Source organism: Lutjanus erythropterus, chromosome 15 (genome assembly GCF_056507025.1).
Source record: "Lutjanus erythropterus isolate fLutEry1 chromosome 15, fLutEry1.hap2, whole genome shotgun sequence".
In the NCBI taxonomy this organism is placed as follows: domain Eukaryota; kingdom Metazoa; phylum Chordata; class Actinopteri; order Lutjaniformes; family Lutjanidae; genus Lutjanus; species Lutjanus erythropterus.
In genome coordinates this window covers 16,830,496-16,854,969 of record NC_139331.1, presented here as the reverse complement: position 1 = coordinate 16,854,969, position 24,474 = coordinate 16,830,496, and the positions used below count along the sequence as shown (strand labels likewise).

The 24,474-nt window shown below is 39.0% G+C and overlaps 1 protein-coding gene across 5 annotated transcripts; it reads right to left on the bottom strand.

Moving 5' to 3' along the window:
* Positions 1-78: 78 nt before the first annotated feature.
* On the bottom strand, positions 79-17,203 carry tpd52l1 (tpd52 like 1). Of its 5 annotated transcripts, XM_084736912.1 has the most exons (12): positions 17,065-17,203; positions 13,358-13,456; positions 12,058-12,273; positions 8,947-8,967; positions 7,263-7,381; positions 7,004-7,152; positions 5,157-5,258; positions 4,217-4,249; positions 3,348-3,362; positions 2,615-2,653; positions 1,995-2,055; positions 79-264 (listed from the first exon to the last, which is right to left on the bottom strand). In XM_084736912.1, the coding sequence occupies exons 1-12, from the start codon at positions 17,081-17,083 to the stop codon at positions 142-144; spliced, it is 996 nt and encodes a 331-aa protein (XP_084593038.1). In that variant the 5' UTR covers positions 17,084-17,203; the 3' UTR covers positions 79-141. The 5 variants fall into 5 exon arrangements, with proteins under 5 accessions (XP_084593038.1, XP_084593035.1, XP_084593039.1 ...); XM_084736909.1 differs by lacking the exons at positions 2,615-2,653; positions 3,348-3,362; positions 4,217-4,249; XM_084736913.1 differs by lacking the exons at positions 3,348-3,362; positions 4,217-4,249; positions 8,947-8,967; positions 12,058-12,273.
* Between the last annotated feature and the right edge of the window lie 7,271 nt (positions 17,204-24,474).

Genomic DNA, 24,474 nt, shown 5'->3' with positions numbered 1-24,474 from the left:
AAATCATCATCCAGGTGTCACATACATGGGATTGCATCTTAACACGTGCCATTAAAAATAGAAGTAACATCTGTAACATCTGCGGTTCAGCAGAGATAAGAGTTCCCGGTTGAAGTCCTGCCTCGTAGTGTGGATGCAGCTCTAACACACCCTCTCAGAGCCGTCTGTCAAGTTGTTAGTGGGCGTCTCCTGAGAGCTGGCATTCGCTGCTGAGGAGAGGACGTCCTCGAAGCTGCCTCTGCTCTCTGAAGTGCCGACCTTTGTCTGTGAAAAAAAAGCAAAAGCGCCAAGTTAAAATGTGCCGTCATCACTGAATAGTTCTCTCCACAGTTCCTGCACTGCTGCAGAACAGACTCATGGGGGCAGACTTTCACAAAGACTTCCACTGTCAGACACAGGCAGTGAGCACAGACGGGGATGAGTCATGTTCTGTTTTTTTGAAAACGGGTAGACAAAGCTGAAATGTAAACTCCTTGTAAACTTCTTTAAACAGCTTTTGTTTCATCACTACATTATGTATCTTTGAGCTTACACTGTTTTTGAGAGTTTTTTAATAAAGTTAAGTGTCTGATTTTCTATAGAGGACCCTGTTATCCTTGATGAAATTCTATTATAAGTCACAAAAGAGGAGAGAAGTCAGCAGCAATTTAGTACTTCAGTGTTTCTAACCACTTTGTACACACTGCAGCCCCATAATTCACATGGTGGTCTTTAGGTCCGCTGCTGCTGCTAAGACTGTATCAGGATCAGTGTGAATATAAATAACCCAACAGGCTGAAGGAGTCAAGAGTGTAAGCTAGCAATTACACACAGATTATAGTGCTCTGTTCTTTCTGCTTCACTGACATTTCTAATGTTCAGAGGCAACCTTCTTTGTGTGGCTGTCAGAGCATACTACAAACCACAGTTCCAAAGAAGTTGGCACATTGTGGGAAATGTAAATGAAAACAGAATGCAATGATTTGCAGATCCAAAGAGAAGATATTTAATGTTCAATTCTGAATTCGATACCTGCAACAAGTTCAAAAAAAGTTGCAGAGTACTCAGTAAGTGTTTGGGAACTGAGGATACTAATTGTTGAGGTTTTGAAAGTGAAACTCTTTCTCTTTCTTGATGTCATACGACTTCAGGTGCCCTACAGTCCAGGCTCTCAGGCAAGTCTGGACTCCAGGCAGGTCAATCTAGTACCTGAACTCTTTTACTATGACGCCGCACTGTTGTAACACGTGCAGAATGTGTCTTGGCGTCATCTGGATGGCAGCAGATGGCATGAACACACACCCCTACCATCACAGATGATGGCTTTTGAACTTTGCACTGGAAACAATCTGGAATCTGGATGGTCCTTTTCCTCTCATCCACGATTTCCAAAAACAATCTGAAATACGGACTCAGGGTCCAGAGAAGTCTACAGCATATGGCTTTCATTTTGCTGTGTTTACTGACTTCTTCTTCTGAAGTGTTCCCGAGCCCATGGAATAACATCCTTTAACGAATGAGCCTTTCGAGGATGCCCCCCTCACACCCAATCATGATGCTGTCGCCTGCCATCAGTTAACCTGTTTACCTGTCAAATGTTCTAAACAGGTGTTTTTTGAGAATTCAACAACTTTCCCAGTCTTCTGTTGCCCTGGTCTCAACTTTTTTTGGAATGTGCTGGAGGCATCAAATTCAGATTGAGTGTACATTTAAACACAATAGAACACAATAAAAAAAAAAAACACAATAAAGTGTATCAATATGAACATTCAATTGCAAATCATTGCATTCTGTTTTTATTTGCATTTTAGACATCAATCTAACTTTTTTGAAATTTAGGTTTGGACTAAACAAAGCATAGAGTACGCATTATTAATTAGTGACTTTCAATAAATTATTCAATATATGAATCATATCCTTCTCTTTGATACCAGTTTAGAAACATGGAATCAGTGCTCTCAAAATACACTGTGACATTTTAATGACTCACACACACACAAACACACACTGTTTACCTTGATAGTGGAAACTGTATTCTCAACTTTCTCCTCAAAAGACCTGAAGCTGGGAGAGTTTCTGTAAAGAAAAAACAAACAAACATTGTACTTTATTATCAGTAACTGCACAAAATGAAAAGCTAAACTATGTTTTGTAACACTAATGTGGGTAAAGTCACTAGTTTCCTTTCTGTTAAAATGATTGTATTTACATGTGTTACATTGTGAATGGTAGTTTTATAACCTGGAATAAATACTGGGATATATTTTCTGCATAACATTAAGTATTAACTGTTATGGCGTACATGTTCTTGAGTGAACTGAGGCAGTAAATGGCGCCAAAAGCAACAGTACGGGGTGTAAACAGGTGTAAATATCATGTGTAAACATCCCTGGTATTTGATATTTTCCAGGTTTCTTTGTATCAGAATGAACTTATCACCATTCAGTTATTAACTAAATAAATGTCAATGGTGGGAACACAATAAACTGCACCTGGTGTTTGAGCAATATATGGAATTTAAATTAGAGTACAGTAGAGTTTTGTGGCAAAACATGACAAAAAACACATCACACAAAGATAAGAAAAAAGCAAATTGATTCTCTCTCGCACACAAAAGCAAGCGCAGTGTGTTTACCTCATGGTGGGCATGCTCATTGAGTGTCTGATAGAGTAGCTGTCCCCAGAGAGCGTGGTGAGAGAGGAGTTAATGATTAGCAAAGGTTATACACATGCACATGCACACGCACACAAAAGCCTGAGTTAAATTGGCCCACGGAGTCAGCTACAGAAATCAATGTTTTCATGTTGTCTTTTGATATTGAGCTCATGCAGAATCAGTCCCACAGCCTCTCTGTTAGAGGATGAAACGAAAGGGGAAATTGTAGAATGTTATCTGTATAGTATTTTATCATAAAAGGATACAAGTCATTCATGTTATTCCACTCATCTATCTTCAAGTCTGTTCAATCAAGTCAACAATTGCTCAAAAGTGAAAAAGCCTGCATTTTTTAAATCAGTCTCAGCCTGTATTCGCTTAGCTTTATCACTTTCCTACAACTAAGATGGAGCAGGACAGCTCATGATTCATTGAGTCCATGATTCATTGAGGCATTTTTTTTTTTTATCAGAGACTAAAATCAATTAGATCTGAGCTATTCTGAGCTGAGACAAGAAACACCTGACTGACTGAGTGACTGACTGAGTACTTCAGTCCAACATGGCAGAAGAAAATCAGACTCAGCTGACTGAGCCCAAACTGTACCAACCAGTTATCAGCTATCAGCCGATCTGACCGAGTTAAGATGCGTGGCCTAAGGCTCTTTAGTCAGGAACAACTAATGTGACATAATCAGCTGTGTGATTCTTACCCTATAGAGTTGGACCTTGAGAAGCACAAAGGAAGAGAGAAAACAACTTTTAAGATTCTTTGGTGCAACATTTATGTTATTAAAACACAATTTCACAGTTAAAGGATACACTGCTGCAGGTATTTATGTTCTTATACGCTAGGTAAACTTATATCTGTTAGGGAAAGTAAACTGAAAGCAATTCAGTAACATCACTATGGGGACCAGATTGTCTGTTCAGATGCTGTCTATTCTTATCCACACTCACACTTCAAGGAAACACAAACCAAACATAAATGTGATCACACACACACACACACACACAGCAGATATAAGAATAGAGAGTGAGAGTTAGTTGTTGAAAGAGAAATATGACAGAATTAAACAGTGGTGGCACAGAAACACTGTACAAACAGTGGAAAATCTGATTTTTAACGGCACAAAAATGACAAATATTTTTATTATTTATTTTTGAAGGATGAAAATCAGTGTTTCTGTTGCCCTGTCCTATGTTATACTGGATACTGTGGAAAGATCACCTTGGAAGAATCAGTGAGGTTTATTCACACACATATTATATCACACAGATGATTTACATCCTTTTTAAAGTGATATTTGCATCTACAGAGGGCCATTTGTAGCGACTTGTAATGCATCTGATCAGTGTAACAGGACACAATGATGACAAAAACAGAACAAACAGATAGTGAAATGCTGTATCCTTGGAGAATTCAGCTTGAGAGAAAATCTGTTTGAAAATGGTTCAATATTTCTGGCTGAAACATGCAAGAAGAACACACTTCCACAGCAAAAAAATACAAACATGCTCAGTGTGTCTGCATCCAAACCAATCTTATGCACACCATGAGCCACAAACCACAGGAACGTACCTCCGAGGGAACAGCAACTCTAGACCAACCATGCTGGAATAATCAAAGATAATGCATTGTTTCCTCACTGCGCTCTATTTTCCAAAAACATATTACGCTGCAGTGGACCAAGAACCACCAACACACCATCTGTCTTTACAATACAGCCACTTCAACATATTACAGCCTCCACGGGAGATATGGCTTTTTTAAAACCTTTTTTTCTGTTACGTTTTGTTATGAATGAGCAGATTCAGTCAATGTAATGGCATCAAAGTTGCAAATACATTTTTCCAGCTGTTTTCAAATGTTAGATGTCAGTTCCAACCAGCTTTCTTGTAGGACCTTAAGAAGCTTTTCTTGTGTTGTCTTCTGCACACATACATGAAGTCACACAGGCACACATGCTCCAGCTCTTTCTCGTCATCGTTCACACAAATGCTCTATTTATTTCCTGCAGAACAATGCAGGCTCACACACTTTGTGTTGACTTTCCACATCTCAAACAGAGCAGCACAGAGTGACAGCGAGGCAAGGAGGCATTACAAGAGAGAGACAGTGACTTGAAGAGGACAGACTTTGCCTCCGGGCCCTTCAGCTCCCCACAGAAAGCAGCTTAATGTGGGTTTATATAATCTCAACTTTGCCCTGAGCTGGATGGAGCCACAGTCAAAACTCTGCTCCCTGAGAGACAGGGATGGATAGCACAAATAAAAACATGTCTGCGAACTGGATGAAAGAGGAAATGCAGCAGAGGTGAATGGATAGGCTGGGTTATGATGGGTTTGGACATGCAAATGTATTGATAACGGATCATGGACACATTTACAACTTCACTACACTATTTGCATGATATATTATCAATAAACACATAAGAGCTGGTTGGCAAGTGAGCAGCAAAGTCTGAACTCTATTTGTGCTGAAGTGAGACTCAATAATCAGGTGTGACATCATTGTGTACCTCATGTCGCCGAACTTCCTGGTGATGGCGCTGCCCAGCGTGCTGAAGGCTGCTGAGGTTTTCTGTCCTGCTGTGGACAGGGTCTCTGACGTCTTCTTATAGCTGAGACATAAAGAAGATGCATTCAAAATATGTCATTGCTACCTTTTGCACACCTACATGCATTTAAAGGTCCAGTGTGTAAGATTTAGGGGGGTTTATTGAGAGAATGTGGCAAAAATTGAATATCATATTCATAATTATGTTTTCATTTGTGGAGAATCCCCCGAAAGTCAGAACTGCAGTGTTTTTGTTACCTTAAAATGAGTCGTACATTGAGGACACCATGTTTCTACAGTAGCCCTGATTGGACAAATCAAACACTGGCTTTAGATACAGCCTTTTGTGTTTTGTGCAACTCTCACAGCCACCATAGATTCTCCTACGCTCTTGGAAATGTACAGCACAATAAAGGCAGGTAGAACAAATGGGATCATCAACTCAATGTGTCTTCGGATGATTGGGCCTGTCATTATAACTGTTTACATCCGTCTTTACTAATCACCATCCTAATCAGAGCCAATAAAACCCACGTAACTTGTTTAAAAATGCTCTGTCATCATCTTAATCAGCACTTACTGTATTTCATGTATTTTAAACAGCCTAGCCTTTCACTTGTTTCCACTACAAACTCATTTCCTTACAAGATACACTGATTCACAATTATTGAGGGGATCTTGTGGGATAATATATATTTGAACTATATGTTTTATAGATTTATTTACATTTCTATCACAGATTCAAACTTCCACTTATCTGCTTTACCCAGTTTCTCTATGATCTTACTCTCCTGTGGTCACACTGGTTCATTATACATGAGTATGGCGAGTGTGTGTGTAAAGTGATCTTCAGGTTTGAGTGTAACTGGATAAGAAGGGAGGCCTCTAGAGACGATCCTCTTGCTCCTCTCTGTCTCTTGATGTCTGAGTAAGAGCTCACAGATGATGAGGTTGTTGCTCTGCACACTAAAGGCAAAAAGTGTTGAAAAAGAGCTGATTTGGAGGAATATTACAATTGTGTTTCACTCTTGATAAGTGCAGTTTAAAAAAGGAGGTTGAATTTGGTTGGCCCGTACAAGTGGAGAAAATGACACACAGGATAAAACATTATCATCATTTCCAGGTACTGGACTGGACATGTTCAGCTAACTGTGTGGGGACAGAAGGCTTTAGCACCATGTGATGTGTTTTTAATCAGGTTTATGATGTCTGTTACAATGAGCACAACAAAGATAACAAACACACGCGTGCTGAGCAGACAGGAGCCCAGGATTATGTCTTTTTAATTGGGTTTCTGATATCTGTGTTCATAACAAGAGGCCATACTGGCTGTTAAAAACAACTAACTGCTTTGTGCGTGCGAGACCTGTAAAGGGCATCTATGTTGACAGCAAACATTCAAAGACATTCAGTCATGTGCTGCAGACAAAAACACACACTTTGTCCTCTTTACATTAGAGGGATAGTTAAGCAATAAACTGCTATGGACAGAGACGGCAGCAAAAATTAATGGCAGTTTAAATGTACTCTATATTTAGAATATTTTCACCACTTTACTTTGCTGTCAGACAGCTTTTAACAATGGGAACTATTCCTTTAAGTGGCTAAAATACATTTTTCTGCAGACCCTGTGCAAAGCAGAACAATGCTCAGCTTCCTACACTGAGACTCCTGCTGCTTCCTCAAACTGGGGGTGTGCCAACCGCCCTCTACCGTGGGTAATACAACGACTACGTTTAAGTACCTCCTACAACCCCACTTCAAATAATCTGAACTGTCCCTTTAACTCCTTTAAACCAACAGACTCACGCAGTGGAGGTCTGCATGTCGTGCCAGCCTTTGCTGAAGTTGGTTCGGAGTTCGCTCAGAGGAGTGATGCCCAGTTTCTGTTTGAGGTCTGCGTGCTGCTTCTCTTTGGACGACAAAACCTGCCTCAGTGTGTTGATCTCCTCCTCCAGCTGGACATACACACAAAAAGACAGAACAAGCCACTTCAGTGATGGGCACTTGTCCATTTTACTGTCTTCGTAATATCAACACTTGAGGACGTGCATGTGTGACAACATACTTTAGTTAATTCTTGCTGAATCTCCTCTCTCTCCTCCTCCGTCATGATGGAGTTGTTTAAGTTGACTTCTGAAACCAGATCTTCATCAGCCTCTCTCAGTGGCTGAGAGTCCAGAAAACCTGAATGAAACAGACACACACACACACACACACACACACACACACACACACACACACACACACACACACACACACACACACACACACACACACACACACACACACACACACACACACACACAATAGATTTTATTTAATGACATATTCATTAAAACCTGTCCATGACCTGTAAAAGTGAAAGAGACTGACATTTGCTGAAATAAATTTAATTAATTCTAATAAATTTAAAAGTTTGGTGCAACATAATATGAAGTTAAACCATTAATTAATCCTTTAAAATGAATCATTGTTAGTGCAACCCAGCCTAAAATATATAGATCCTTTTGCCTGTTTTATTGTTTGGTCTGTGTGATACAAACTGTCTGACAGCCTCTATGTCTGAGTCCACATATCTGTCTGTCTCCACGTCTGACTGCGTCTCTGTCTGACTGTTATGTAATCTGCAGCCTGTAGCGCTGTAATCTGGATTAACTGATGTGGATTATCTTGCTTTAACTCTGCCGATGGACACTACAGACTGCCACACACACACACACACACACACACACACACACACACACACACACACACACACACACACACACACACACACACACACACACACAAATGAGATGTTGTTTCTGAGGAGGACAGATTGAATTTAAAGTTGCAATATTGGACTTTAGTGGTTTACAGTGCAAATAAACCAGTGGTTCTTTTATGTATTAAGTCTTGAAGCAAAGTTAAACAAATTATATTCTGCCTTGGCACCTATTCCCAATAAAAAAATAGGATGACAGTTTATGAAATCAAAGGCATAAAAAAATATTAAAAAATGTTTCAAAAAATAATGAAGATTATGGGTTTTGGAAATTCTGAAAGACAGTTTTACAAAGACAACACTTTCTTTCACAGATTTAGAAAACAGTCCTAAGAAGATAACGTCTCTTTCTGCCTCACAGAAACACATCATTAAACTGTGTGCACACTGTATTTACTTTTGAAAACTCACTGACTGTGTCTCATGCACACAATTACACAGCCACACTTCCAAGGAAAAAAAAAAAACACAAAAACATTTCAAGTGTCTATGAATGACACACAGAGCTACAATGCTGACACTGTCATCTGACTGGCATCAGATGACTCTTTCAGAGCAGCCCTTTTTCTTCATCATGCACAATATTTGGAATACCTAAGTGATGAACAAGTATTATCACAATGACACATACAACATTGTAATGTATATCTGCAGGAATTTTGCATAACAAAAACAAAAAGCATGGAGAAAAAACGAAAATAAAGTGAGAACAACAGATTTTTCATTCATCAAAACTGTTTCCGTCTGATTAGACTTGTATTGTTGCAGGATTTCTCATATTTGAGGAAGACAAATCCGGACAAACAGGTACCTCACAGCAGCACCTGGCAACAGCAGGACGTCCGTGTACACAGTAAACCAAGAAGTGCAATACATGTAGGTTATTATGTCAATATGTTTGTAGTGGACCTGTGAAAGGTTTGCATGTGAACTCCATCTAGAAAAACACAGTTTGTCAGAATAGAAATGAAGAGGGTTACTGTACCTGCTGTGAGGTGTCCCCTCTCTGAATGTGGCAGCATTTTAGGACAGGTGAGGACAGAGTAAGTTTAGTAAAGACTGACAAAAACAAAATGGTAAACTATCTGCTGACTAAACAGCAAATAACAAAATTCTGTTTACAATCTAATGTTAAAAGGGGCTCAGCACTACATGCAGCAGAGGCACAGACACTTCACGAAAGTGTAGCTTACAGCACTAAACTGAAGCACAGCATGCACCAGTACAAGCCAGGCCTTTCTATAGTGGGGAGCTATTTCTGCCTACAACGCACAGCAGCAGGACAATCAGATTTTTGAAACCCCTGTGGCTCAGAGGGAAGCTTTTCAAGTCAGTCTAAGTGAACTCAGACTGAGTCATTTCTCATGTTCACAAAGCCATGACAAAGCCAGAACCTTAAAAATGACAGGGAGAAAACTTAGAGGGTTAAATATTTCCTACCAATGTAATTTGGAGGACGACATTTAACTGTTGCATTTAATAATCTAAACATAAAAGATTACAAGGCACTTGAGAGAGGATGCAACATACTAAGAAGTCACACATCAACACCACATGATCTCCATTTCAATTAGTTTTGCTAAATAATGTTCACACTATCAAGCTTTTTCCAGACTGCTAATGGTTTCATTCCTTTAATGGTAATTATAACTACATTGGTGTTCAATTAGCACACAGGTAATAAAGGTAAGTAGCATGTTCCAAATGGTTTCTTTTAGCTAAGGCAAGTTTCTTGTAAGGGAATTATTCTGAAACCCCAATAGTCTGAAAACTGTCTGCCACTGGACCAAAAGCCCATTTGTCCAACAGCTTGTTATCCCGAAAACAAACGCCAATTGCTCCAAAGGCCTATTGCTCTGAAAAAAACCCCCCACCGCATTCATACTCTCTAGCCTGTTTGTTTAAAATGAACTAAATCATAATAATGAACTAAAACATCAGATTTTTTTTTGAGACAAAGAAATGTCATATGGTGTAAAGCCAGAACGAAAAACCCCCACGAATTCAGCACCATGGACAGAGTTAGGAGTCACTGAAGAGTGTGTATTTCCGCAGCAATGGGCCTAACAACAAGAATAACAAGAAAAATGACATGGCACCTCTGTTTAAATAACGCAAGTATCTTTTTAGTTAAGGCTAGGCACATAAAGAATATTTACTTTTAGCTAACACAGATTGCTTTTAAACTAATAATGGTTACTTTGCACTGCAGATATCCTTTCAGCTGATGGTTAGCTTTTAGTTAAGGGAGGTTCCTTTTCAGTTGATATGGGTTACTTTTTAGCTAAAGCAGACTCCTGCTTTTTGTTTAATGCAAGTTTTTGTAGCTAGCCTGCCTAGCTAAAGCTATGGGAGGTTTCTTTTTTGGCTAGGAGAGGTTTTCATTCAGCTAATGTAGATTTTTTCCAGGTCCCTTTTTGCTCATAGAGGTTGCTTTTTAACTGATGCCAGTTTCTGTTTTAGTCAAGGCAGGTGATTTTTTGTTTAAAGAAAAATATATATAAAAAAAAGTAGAAACTGCAAATGAAGTGAAGGCCTTTTTGGTAATTAATACTCAGAGCAGCCTTGTGTTTGTCTGTGGAGTTCCTATTAAGTATCTGAAAATGTATGTAAGAATTGTCTGATTGTGTGAGAGTCACATGTTTTACTGTTAGTCATTATGGAAACAAAAGGCGCAGTGTCTAAGCTGCTTCTTATGGTATCAACACCAGTGGATGTTCTGGTGCCATTTTCTATAACTATATATATAATATGGAGTAGGACACATACTAAGAAAATCAAAAATTTCATGTAAAATTGTGTTCTGTAAGTTTTGAAAGATAGTCTCTGCCATTTGAACGGTGACGTCCTGCTGTGGGATTGACAATTCTCTGGAATGTGAAGAATGCTGAAACTTGTAGTTAATGATCTCAGTCATGGTTCACTGCATGAAATTGGTCAGACACAGAGTGAGTTCAGGTCCTCAGATCTCGACTGAACTGGGATTTGAGTCAATGACAGTTTTCAGCACATGTTGCTCTGGCAACATTTTAAAGCAATATGAAGAGGCAACTCTGACAAAAGCTGCTAACTGAATATCTCAGCAATGTGCTTTTGCACCTTTTAAAAGAAGTACAGGTATTATTTCTCACTGAATTTGTCATCTACATTGCTTCAAAACTTGCTCATGTATATCACCTGTGTATGCTTTTTGTAGTAGCTCTTAATTTTCCTGGGCACTAAGGATCACAACTACATTTCAAGGCATCATTTCACCTTGGTTGAACATTTAACATAACACTTTAATGGCACAATCATTCAACATTGGTGTTAGATGACTGTAACAACTATGACCAATAACAATTTTAGTTTTTTTCCCCTTTCATGTTCAATTTCACAATCAACTACCGTAGATCATAACTAGTTTAATATATTCAAGAGAAGGGAAATCCTGTGGTGTTGCGGTAGAAAACATTTCCAGCAGACCGAGAAATTATACTTCAACTACTGTGATTTATTCATATATAACCACTGTCGGTAGTCTATGCAGATATAGATTTTTCCCAGTATAATTCTTTCTTGCTTTTTATTTAATGTGTCATTCTGGTCATTAGACAGTCAAGTAAATTTTCCCTTTCAAATCACTTTGACCAGACAACAAAAACAGTCTGCAAAATAAAAATAACTTGTCAACTTTAGTTTATTTAGTTGAGTTTTTTTGGCTTGTTTTACATCAAATATGGTCTCCATGTCAGTTTAAAGTCCAATCCACACAGCCAAGACTAAAGTCTTGACTGGCAGGAAAATACTAAATCATTTCTTACATATTCATTGGTTGACCTACAAGTAGTCAAAATTTAAAAAAATTCAAGCTCAAAAATACCTCAATCTGCCTGTTATATACCCACAATGTCTTTGTTTTTTTAATTGTTGCATTTAATTGCTCTAAGCTGCTAAATCCCCAAATTACCAGATAAAACACGAAGGACTTTACCTCAGTGTCCTGAGTGGCAGATACAGCTCCAGTGTGGCTATGAGTTTTCTCACAGTTCAGTTAAATGTTCAACCAAAGTGAAAAACTTCTACTCTACGGGTTCTAGGCTACATCCCTCTTCACCTGTGCTGTCCAGCTGCATGTCCCAAGTGGTGGACATGACCCAGTTGTCAGAGTGGGACACTGATGTCTGACCCCATTGATCGTCCCCTGATGGAGAAGTTTTACCCCACTCTGTCAAGTTTCCCCCATTCTGCACCACTGGAGCCATGTCGTCACCATCTGAGCTCCTTTTAACTGACTCCTCTCCAGAGGGGTGAAACATGTCCTGATTCAAACCTGAGCAGAGTTGGGTGTATTTTCAGAGTCTTAGTCAAAACAGAAAGTGCATCATTCATATTATTTCGCAAGTGATGAGTCTGCTTTTAATGCTGTTTTAGCTTAATTGACAAAAAAACTGCAGAGTCTGTTTATGAGGAATGAGAAACTGGCCTTGAGATTTCAGCATACAGGAAGCTTCTGTTAACAGATCAGACCAGCTGTTAGTGAGTTTTAAAAGAGAGAAGTCTCAGCTCCTGGAAAAGTAAATAAATGAATCATTTGGCACTGAGTAAAAAAAAAACTATCAACTCCCACGGATACAATATGCTAATTCTTTTTTTTATGTGGAACTAAAAATCTTATGCTGTTGCCACTGAAGTACAACGTTATTTTAGGCCAATCCTGCATTTTATTAGCTAATTTTGTGGCTGTTTATTTCTATTTATGTTGTGCTGCTCAGAAAGTGCTCATTCAAGATCTCAGCTCTTCGTGGTCCAGCTTGCAATTTGGCTCACAGCAAAACCAGACAATGTCTACTGACTTTTTCTATATCAGCACTGTGTGCAGGTTGTTAGAAAGAAAGAACGAATAAAAAAATCTAATTTTGCATTTTTCTCTTTTTGCCATGGTATTGAAAGAGGTATTTAGTATTTTTCATACTAGTATTGTATCCAAGTTTATAATTCTGGTATTGTGACAACTCTAATGGTAACCGTCATAACCATATATAGAGAATTAATCATCCGTAATTAACAGATAAAATAGTTTCATTTTAGTTAATAATTATATGATCCCAGCCTTGCTGTCCTCCAAATTGTCTGAATTTAAATGCACCCATTCAGACCACATTCACCCACCTGACTATTAACAGTTTAATCAACACTGAATCACATGAGGAAGAAAACTACTGCTGCTGCACTGATCTCAATATACAAAAACGACACCCGAACCAGTGATGTCACTTCAGGTGTTAATGTGTTCAACAGCATTTGATGTCACGTCCTGTGATGTGATCTGTGTGCGGCAGCATTTTCCACTCTGTGACTCAGAGTGGATTTATCTTTTTTTTTTCTTTATTCTGTCTGGGAGAGTTGAGTCTTACCCTGCTCCCCCTCAGTTGTGGCTGAGTTAACCCATTCCTCTCCAGGACCCATGCTGCCCCAGTCCACCACCGCGTCACTCAGAACACTTGAGTACAACTCTGCAGCAGAGCAAGGCAGCAGGGCGACAGGAGACAAGAAAACCGGTTATAAACACATGCACACACACACGTCACCCCTGTGGAGGGACTTGATGTTTCTCCAGGATCCATCCCGGCCCTGTCAGTAACCTGATGATCGTGAGGTCTGTTTCATTAAAGGAGTTAGTGCTGGGGGCTGCTTATCTGAGTCTGCATTTGCACATGAACAGGAAATCTGACTTTTCAACCTTTGTGGCACAGATCTGAACTCCTTGGAGCTGTTTAAACAGGATATACCCGATCCTTGTTGCTAAAAAAGTGTGTCAGGGAGCAAATCTGTCACACACAGACTTAACAATGAGATCTTTTGTAACTTAAAAACAATTAAACAAGAATATCCAAAGTTATTGAGCAATCACAGTTCTCTGTTTACTGACGAAATCTCATTACACCATACTCCAGCCCTGCAGGAAGAAGCAGACCAACATAAGGCCAGTGTTGTTTCACTAACGGTGATTTCCTTCTGGTTTGACTTGTGGTGAGACTGACTGGTAAACCTTTTTTTCAGGGAATAAAAGGTCACAGATTTCAGTGGAAAACATAAACGTGAAGGGTGGAAAACTCAATATCAGACAAATATCAAGCAAGAAACCTTCATTTTCTCAAGAGCTTTAAGGTTTATTTCACTGTGCCACATTTAGCCACATGTACCATAACACTTTTGATGATAAAGCATAATTTTAGCAGTTTAAAGGGATAGTTTGGATTATCTGAAGAGCAGTTGTGTTGAGGTACTTATCAATAGTCAGTGTATTACGTACAGTAAATGCTGGTCAGCAAGCCTCCAGTTCGGAGAAGCAGCAGGAGCACCAGTGTAGGAAGCTCAGTAATGTACAGCTGTGGACACGGTCAGCGGTAAATGTATTTTAGCCACTTAAAAAAGCCTCACCTTAAAAGAAATCATTCTCAGTTTAAGTGTACACCATATTTTGAATATTTTTACTTTACCTTGCTGTCAAACAGCCTTTTTTGACAGGAAACCGCTGTTATATAAAGCAAAATATCACTCTCTGCAGACCAACCAAACTCTATTGGTAAAATCAGTAATTTTACTTCACAGAATGCAGGAGTTGCCGGTCTACCACGGCTCTGGATTGTTTGTGTTACTGTGTGACTTTGAGGTTTTAGAGGGATTGTTTGGATTCACCGAAGTCAAACAATAACATAAACAAACTAACAGATCAAGGTAGCGAGAAACCAGCAGTTCCAGCATTCTGCAAGGTAAAATTCCTGCTTTTTCCAATGAAGTCTGGTGGCTTTGGAGAGAGCGACGTTTGGCATATATAACAGTGGTCTCCCCTCAGAAGAGGCTGTCTGAAGGAAAGATGAAGTGGTGAAAACATTCTCAACGTAGCAAACTCTTAAAGCATAAAATAACCTTTGCTGGTGACCGTGTCCACAGCAGTTCATTGCCTAACTTCCTACACCAGTACTCTGGCCGCTTCTCCAAAACGAGGGTGTGCTGACCACCACCTATTGTAGGTAACACACTGATTATGAATAAGCACATTATAGTAATCAATTTCAAATAATTCAAACTACCCCTTTAAAAGCAGGTGGTAAGTGACTCTGAGGCATTTTAGCACTCATTAGAACAATCTAATGTATTTCATGGGGTTTGGTGTTTAATCAAAAGAAGATGTTTAACAAATACACATTTTAACTCTCCCATTCTTTACTCTCTTCTCTCTGCCCCACCACCCCCCTTTCCTGTTTCCCGGGGTGGAATACCTCTGGTCACAAGACTCCCATTTGGCCCACTGGTCATGAGGCTATGCTAAATCAGAGGCCCGGGGATGGTCATATGGCTGAAAAATCAATTGAAGCTAAACTAGAGGCCAAGTTGCCTGCAGAATGGTCAAACTGCAACAACAGTGCAATAAACCTTTTTAGTCATTTTTTGGGACTTTATAATTTAAGTGCTCTTTAAACACCAAACAGGCAGATTAAATACCTTCGGGGTGTTTTAGGGGAGCAATATTTATAAGTGTATAAAATAATCATGTCTATATTAAAGTTGCATGGAAAACTGAAAGATTTTTGCCCTGTTTTACTCCCAGTTAGCCACAGGTACACAATCAGACCTGGAATGCGAAGGAATGCAATTAACTACCTGACCTGCATAAACAAACACTGCCTTTATCCCACTGACTGCAGCGATGAGGGAGTCAGTGACCTGCTTGATTAGTTCATGTATCATTTTTCACATTCAAATTCCTATTCCTCAGTAAACATATGCTGAATCAAACAGCAATATGAATTCCCAACAATGTCTGTGTCAGCCTGAGATGGCACAAATATTACTCTTTCTTTTAATGCCACAAATGGTAGAATAAAACCCAGTAACATGACAGGGTTACATGTCTTTCAAAGACAAATAAAGTAAAGGGACATAAATACTCATTACTGTAAACTAAGGTTGACTAATATGTTTTTTTCATGGTCAATACAATAGCAGTAATTAGTAACCATGGAGACCAATAACCAGTATTTGGAAACGATATACATTTGCAGTGAAAATGAAAACCTTACAGTCAAAATTTGGAATTACCATTTTCTGCTTTATACTTCCACTACACTACATTTTGAAGGCAATTGCTGTACTTTTTACTCCACTAGGCTACAGTAATGTAATTTAATTAACTGTGCAGATTCAGATATGAATTTAAAACAAAATATAAAGCAAACAATTATACAAACAATTATAATGTAGTATTACTGATTACGCTAGCCAAGTGCTGAATATCAGAGCCATTGGTTGACCCATACTATAAACACTGTAGACTTCACAGAATCTTTTAGGAACAAATATAAATAGATCCTCTTTAACGGAAAGTCAGAAAGTTTAGGCCTGCAGCAGGGATGTTTACTTAGTGAGACTGCACTCACTTGTTTTAGAATGGGAACTGTTGGAATAAAACTTGTGAGGTTGCTGTAAACCACATGTGCGCAACCGAGCCAGATAACTGATTGCAGAGACCAGTAGAAAACTGGCACTTTATTCGTCCTCTTCAAATACCAGAAATAGCTGAAAGCTCATGCATTAGACCAGCAGATAGCCTCTGAGCCGGGAAACTGTAGCCAGCTGCAGGACTTAAGTTTGGTCTGTTTCCATGATGTCCTGAATAAACAGTAACACAAACCTGAAGCACACTGGCAAACTGTTTAACTGCACATGTCTACAGCCTCATGTCTACACTGCGTATTGGACCAGCACCAAAACAGCCTTAGAAAAGTCTCCTTGAAGAGTATATGAATGCAAGTTTAAAAATTAAAAACATTTTAGAAACACTGTAAAACAATACTGCAAAAAGGTGACACGCGACAGTCACGCGCGGCAATAAATCAAGAATTAGGCTACAAGTTACTACTCTTAAGTAGTGACCAGATATTTTAACCTTCCCGGTATTTTCTGGTGAATTCCTTCAGCCTGCACACAGTGACGTGTTGAAGTCAGTGTTGAGCCCGCAGTGAAGTTCAGCTCATTATCAGATCAACGGAAAACAACCGTAGCGACTTCTTCTGTTCACTTCCGTGTGAAAAATAAAGTTTGTTGAACACGAACTCACCTTGTTGTCTGGTCTCCATCAGTGACAGGCTGCAGGTGAACTTCTTCGCAAACCTCCTCCTCAGACGCACACGGGTCACGTCAGGAGCAGCACGCGCAGCAGCGGCCGGGTACGCTCGGGTTTCCTGTTGTCACGCGCTGCTGGAGCAGCTCCGATAGGCGGAGCTCCGCGCACAAGCCAATGAGCTCGCGCTATAGTAATTTGCTTAATTTACTTAAACCGACATATTTCTTTACAGGAACCTGCACAAAAACACGGCAAAGAATAAATAATAATAAAAATAATAATAATTAGGTGTTTGTAAGCAGTGGAGGAAATATTCGGATCCTATACTTAAGTAAAAGTAAAAAAAATAAAAATAAAGTAAAAGTAAAAAAAGAATTTAAAACACTTTACTGAAATAAAATAAAATATAATAAAATTGCCCATTTGTTTCAAATAAAAACACACCTCAAAATAAGCACATTATTGCTGTAATATTTAATTACTTTATTTTTCTTTTATATAATTCAAATTCTGTCAGATGTCAGACATTGTATGCATTTAAAGCAAAAGTCTTTCTGTTTTTGCAGAAGAATAGACAACTCTTCAAGTGGTTACTAGATTGTAATTATTCGTATTGAATTAAAACTATTTTTTACATTTAAATTTAGTCAGTCTCTATTAATAGAAAAGTATGTCACCACTAATAAAAATGTGCTTACAATGGGCAATGTGGCTCGTGGGGATTGTAACACAGTGCTACAACAGCCCCTGATCTTGCAGCCATGATAACACTTTGAATGCTAGCAAGCAACATCTATTTATTTATTTTTATTTTTATTTATATACTTACCCAGGAAGGTCCCACTTTGATACTAGATCTCTTCTTCCAGCGAGTCCTGGTCAAACCGCCAGCACATGCAGTTTGTACATGTTCATTTTTAACCAATAACCTTGAGATAAAATTGATGCAAATTTAAATTTGCATTCATCTAAACTTTAGATAGCAGAATAAAAATGCTTCATACAAATAAATTAACATTTACACCTCAAAACTTTTTTTCCCCATAAACTTCTGCTAAGGTCAAATGACCCTGGTCCTTTTCCACAGGTTGATGGAAAATCTTACTGAGCATGTTACATGTCATCACTTTTGAATTAAGTGTGTTATAATTGCCCACAGTCTCCCCTACAAGTACTTCAAAACTATACTTAAGTACATTTCTTGAGTATATGTACATTAATGTTTCCTTTTAAACCTCTTATACAATGTACTTACATAAATAATGTATACATAAACAACACTACTACTACTGCTATTAATAATTATCTGATTATTATGCTAAAAACAATAATGTAAATCAGTAGTATAGGATAATAAACCTATTAAATAAGTGTAAAAAAAAACATTTATTTTTTAAAAATAATTACTTATTTTTATATATCATTTAACCTCTAAGTGATAACAATTGCTGTGCTCACTGACTACACCTATAATACACTTCATTTGCAATGTTCAATTCAAAATTCATGGTTGCAGGGATTTGCTTCTTTCAGTGCACTTGTGACCCCTGCTGACACGAAACTGTAGTCACAGCTGTGGATGCAGACATCATGCTCCACAGCTTCCATGTTATAAACTGCCTGTGACTCAAAAACATTCAATAAAACAGAGAGAAAAACACAAAAAACAACAAGACGAGCTAGTGATCTGGTATAATAAATGAATATCAAATAGATCAATCAAACCAGGACATTTTGGCATTTGACCCAGTTCAGTTTATTTTTCATCAGATCCTCAGATGAAAACAATGTTTGTGCCTGACTAAGTTAGGAATAATAATATCAGCGGACATGTTTAAAAGTGGTAGCAGGTGCAAACAAGGAGCATGACAAATCAAGTTGAATTTCCTTAAATAGAAATACCGTGGAAAACAAAGCTGAGTGTAGACATTAAATGTAGCCGCTTTCCATTAAATTTGCACGTCCAGATGGAGAAAACCCATCCTGTTGTTAGTGACAATGCAGCATTTACTGCAAAACTAATATTCACAGGCCTCCTGAGTAGAACCTATGATGTATTATCCTAACTAGAAATCTGATTTGTTAAAAACGACATTTCTGTTTGGTACAATCACTTTCTTCGCTGAGCCTGTTAGTCCGTACCAGCCTTATGACGCTCACTGTGCTGCCTCCTCGTTTTAATCTACGGAGTCCAAAGAGTGAGGTGAGGTGGGCATGAGCCAAAATAAAGTGACAGTTTAACTTGAGCAAAAGTACAAGAGCATTTGGAACGTAGCTGAAACCCTGTACTGTGGTACCTGTAAAATTTGGGAGGTTTGGTTTAATCTTCAGCTGTTAAAATCACAGTTAGAGCAGAAAAACACACATTGTTAATTGAAGGCCTGATTGCACTGCACATCGGCCTGTGTGCTGGGGTAATAGACCTATAGATATATGTTTCATTTACATTAGAAACTGATATTATAATATATTACACTTTCTGATAGATTGTGATAGATTTTACCCCCATTTGTAACCTTTGGAGTCACGCAGGGGCCCTGAACCACATGTTGGCAAACCCTGATCTATAATGGCTGTGAAGGCACTGTTGCATTTTTATGTCAATATCACTGGGATTGTAGCTCAAGCAAAAAGGCCAGAGGTATCAGCCAGCCAATACACCCCAGCAAAGAAAAATCATTGGCCAAAATAACTCTCATGTGACCGAATGAACTGATGTAGAACAACTTTTTCTTAGTTCTGCACAGTTGCTTAGAGTTTGGATAAATGACAGTGATCAAGTCAGTAATATGTGAGAATACAACAACAAAAACAAAGCAATAATGGCATTTCCACATGTGGCATCTTAGCATTGAATCAGTGAGCAAAATTCTGAATGAACACACTGGCACATGTACAAATGAAAGAAATCAGATACAGGAGAAACAGCATCTTGTTAGAGAGCATTATCTTTTGTCCTGTAGCTGACCAGGTAGAAAAAACAATATTTGCAATGACTGATTACTAAAAATGTACCAAATAAATGTGACTGTAAACCCATGCTCCTAAGAAGCTGCTTACTTCATCTGATCAAATGTTAGGTATTGTTACTCAACAATACCGTTACAAACGGTTCCTTTTGTTCATATTCTGGCGATGAGCTAATCAGTCAGTTAATCAGTGTTTCAGCAGTGATACAGAGAAAACTGCAGGGCAACATTTTGATAAAATGCAATGGAAATTAAAATTATGTTCATGTCACTGTAAAATACGGAAGACCTGAGAAGCAAATGAAAAAAAAATCTGCTGATCCATTTTAAAAGTCTGATTTACTCTGTTTTCTCTCCTGTATTAAAACTGAGGAACAGGAGGTGATAAAGATTTGTTTTGTTTTTCTTTAATCTTTTTCGTCTTGCCAGGCAAAAAAGCTTTGCCAGGATATTTTTTTTAATCTGTGGAAACATAATCATTTTTTTTATAGTCTTTGTTATTGTAATACTCATTTCAGCCACAAGAGGCTGAAGTGCACCACTGTGCTAACTGACTATGTATTTTATGTATCTTTTGTTTAGAGAGCAATGGAGAAATTAAAACACACCTGGAGGAAAACAGGAATGCTTTTAGCCCTACTTAGAACATGGAGTAGAAGAGCACTTCAGCCTCTTGTGGCTGAAATGAGTATTACAATAACAAAGAAAAATGACCCAGACAAAAAATTAACCTGCCAAAACAATTAAAAAAGTAACAAACCTTGGCACATTTTTCCCCCACCTGTTTCACAGATGGAAAAAAAATGAAAGAATGATTATCCTGGCAAAACTCATTTTTTTTTAACCTGTTCTTAAAGATGGGGTTTGTGATTCTGGAGAAATATTGGGGATATTTTAACAGCCAAACAAACATGAGCCTGTTGCTTATTGGCTGGAACAGCGTTGTGTGGCTTGATCTGCACCATTTTTTGTTTCCCATTTAGAGACTCGGGGCTGTCTCATGAACATACTTGCATCTCTGGGCTTCCGTAATAAAAGACTCCAGTAGATTAAACCCACTTCACTCTACTGAAGCATTTCTGACCTGAAAACAAGTTAAAGTACAAAATGTCCACCACATGTCAGTCTTATGTCATTCAAACAAAGAAAAATGCAGCATTTTAACATGTCAGTGTAGTACTAGCTGAGCAGTTAGATTAAGACATGTATAAGATAGTTTCAAGGTTTTTGTTTGGCGCGTATCTTACAAATTTAATCTGTCAGTGCTATTACATATTATCTTGTTCCCCTGATTAGTCCTAGATTCAACCCCTGACCTTCAAACAGCAGTCACATCACAGCTGAGTCCATCTGGGAAACACAGACAGTGTTTGCATCATTGAGATGTTTGGATCTCTTTTGACACTTCAGTGTTTTAACTTCCTTGAATTAAATATGGGTGCTAAGCAGCTCTGGGCAAATGCATCAGGAAGCATGTAGATGGAGGGCTCTGGGTACAGTGAACAGAAAACAAACTCCCTGAGAGTGGATTCAAACCCAGAGTCAGGACCTACTGAAAGCAGTGTTAGTGTAACAATATATTTTCTGTGTGCCCTTCAGGAACAGTTGGTATTTATTAACTCCCAGATGTAGAAAATGTTTCAGATCCCTGGGACAAAAGCCAAGCTCATGGCATTGCACTGCAAAATGTCCAGCATGCACAAACATCAAGTCTTCTTTTCCTTCATGCCTTAAATCCTTGTTTTAGTCAAGATTCAGTGATGAAATGTGCTGTAACACTCAGGATATAATCCACTGGTAACCACTTGTTTTCGTAACTACGGGTTTATTTCCAGTGGAGAGATTTCTCCTCAGCTTGTGAGCATTTTATCATCTTTTTCTTACTGTAGCATCGCTTATGTGAAGATATCTTGTGCTCATCCTCGTCTTTTGCTTCTTTTCCTTGAGTCTCTCCATTAAAATGTTTTCAGAATACGATAAAAACAACAACAAAAAAAAAAAAAAAACAGTACATGAAGTGGTGGGAAAATCTGTGACTGATGTGGAGACCACTTGTACTTGAACGCAGCGTGTTACTTTTACATATCAGAGGCTCAAAAGCATCCAGTCTGTGGGATATTTGAGGCCACAGCTCCAGCAGACGATGTGCCACCCATTTACAAAGCAGAGGAATGACAGCAGGGAGGAGAGGATAGAGGGATAAGTGAAGGACAGCAAGCTGGCTGCTGCCAGGTGACGACCTTTAGAGCTCTCGTAAATCTCCCGTTTCCTGGCAGCGCTCCACGCGTGTGCTTTCTTGCTGGACGTGCCAGTGTGAATGAGCAAAGAGGGTGTATGTGTGTACAATAAAAAACACAATGTCACACTCTCCAGCAGACAGACGACCTGTCATCACTGCAAACATCAGACACCAAACCAAACTCTCTGCATTGATTCTCGAAAACCTCAGAAACCTGATCACGTGATCAGTAACATCAAAATTTGATCTACCAAATATTCAGTGCACAGCAACCTCATGACAACCTCTCAACTCATTTCTTTAAAAAACCTAACACACCCTTAGACATAAAGGTTCCAAAAAGGTTCTTCCTGAAGGGGTGAGGCTTCACGCAAAACCGTTTGCTTCTGAAGAACCCTTTTCTGAGGAGATTGTTCATCATGGGTTCTTCGTAGGATCAAGAAAGACCCCTTTTTAGGAGAAACTCTTCTGTCAGTTGTTCTTTGTACCATAATACAGAAGGGTTCTCTGTAGAACCCTCTGGGTGGATTCTATATAGAATGCTTGGAATATAAAAGGGAAGAACTCCTTGGCTGGGTTCTAGTTTAAACTCCTGAATTAGAATAGGGCTCTCAATAAAATCCCCTGTGTGGGTTCTCTAACCTATTTGAATATGAAAAGGGTTCTCGGGTTCATTTTAGCACCCTTAAAAGGTGGAAAGGTTCTTGATAGAACCCCCAGAGGACCCTTTTCCCACCAAATTAGCTCTGGTTCTTAAATCAGTTCCATTCAAGACCCCTGGTGCTGCCTAGTTAACCAGCCCGTGTTTTCACCAGTTTTGAGTGGAACCATTGTTATCAAGGACGTCATCAACAGAGAGTGCTGTCATTTTTGGTGGAAATGCTCAGAACAGTTCAAAACTAAGCTCTTGGACTGGAATGGGTCCTGTTCCATGTTGGTGGAAAGGGGCCTTGGAGTTCTGGGTGGAATCAGTACACCATGGAATGGTTCTCTATAGGGGTTCTCATAAGGGGTGCATGGTGATACCTTTCACAGATGGTTCTAGGTATAACTCTTTGTGTTGGGTTCTAGAAGGGGTTTGAAGTGGAACCATAGTAAAAGGTTCTACCAGGAACCAAAAGGGGGGATGAGCAAAATAACCCCCTATGGTTCTATTTAGCATCTTTATTCCTAAGATTGTACCCTGCTTAGCTTTTAAGCAAACCACCACCCAGAGCACATAACAATGAAAAGTAAAATCTTAAATACTTCTGTTTATCTACAGGTACCATTCGCAAAACCTTTCTGTCATTTCTCCTGATAAGTTATTTGGGAAGTCCATCTCCTGTAACTTGTGTAATGCGACAGAGCGTGTGCATCCATTTCTTTATGCAGACTGCACTACACACTGACAGCATCACCAAACCAAACCTCTGCAACAGGCAACCTCTAAAAAACAACTAACAATAAATCTAACAAAAGGACAGGTCCATCCTGCCACATTCAGCGATTTGTTTTGGCACAATTGCCGCACAGCAGCTTTTTCTTTTTTTTTGATGATGCAGACACTGGCATACAGTATGTGGGCACAGCAGAGACGACCTGCCAGGCAGGGAGGGTGTGTGAGCCGCCAGGCAGCCAGGCAGGGAGCAGGGACTACAGGAAAGTGAGGAAGACAGGGACAGATAAAAGGAGGAGTTGATGGAAATCCAGGGTTCAGTGGGCCAAATGTGTTTGCAAACAAGACCCTTTTTGAAGGAATAGTTTGGGTTTTTTGAAGCGGTGTTGTATGAGGTACTTATCCATAGTCAGTGTATTGCCTACAGTAGATGGCAGTCGGCGCAGCCCCGGTTTGGAGAAGAAGCAGGAGTATGCAATGTTCTTCTGTGGACAGGGTCAGCAGTGAAACACATTTTAGTCATGAGAAACTGCTGTTATATAAGCTAAATATCGCCGTCTCCAGTGGTAAAATCAGTCATTTTACCATGCAGAACATAGGAGTTGCCGTTCTACCACTGCCTCAATCAGTTAGTTTGTTTGTGTTATTGAATTACTTTGGTGAATCCAAACTAACCTTTTGAAAACTACAAACTCACACATTAACACATAGAAACTAACGGATCAGTGGGAGACCACCATCTCCCCTGTTTAGCAAGGTAAAATTACTGATTCTACCAGTGGAGATCGGATGGTTTGGCAAAAGCGTTATTTGGCTTA

Bases quoted from the DNA above. Each gene is read 5' to 3' on its own strand.
- tpd52l1 (XM_084736912.1), bottom strand. The intron at 12,274-13,357 runs GTAAGACTCAAC...AACTCTGCTCAG, and splicing joins CACAACTGAGGGGGAGCAGG to GTTTGAATCAGGACATGTTT. The intron at 5,259-7,003 runs GTGAGTCTGTTG...TTTATGTCTCAG, and splicing joins GACATGCAGACCTCCACTGC to CTATAAGAAGACGTCAGAGA.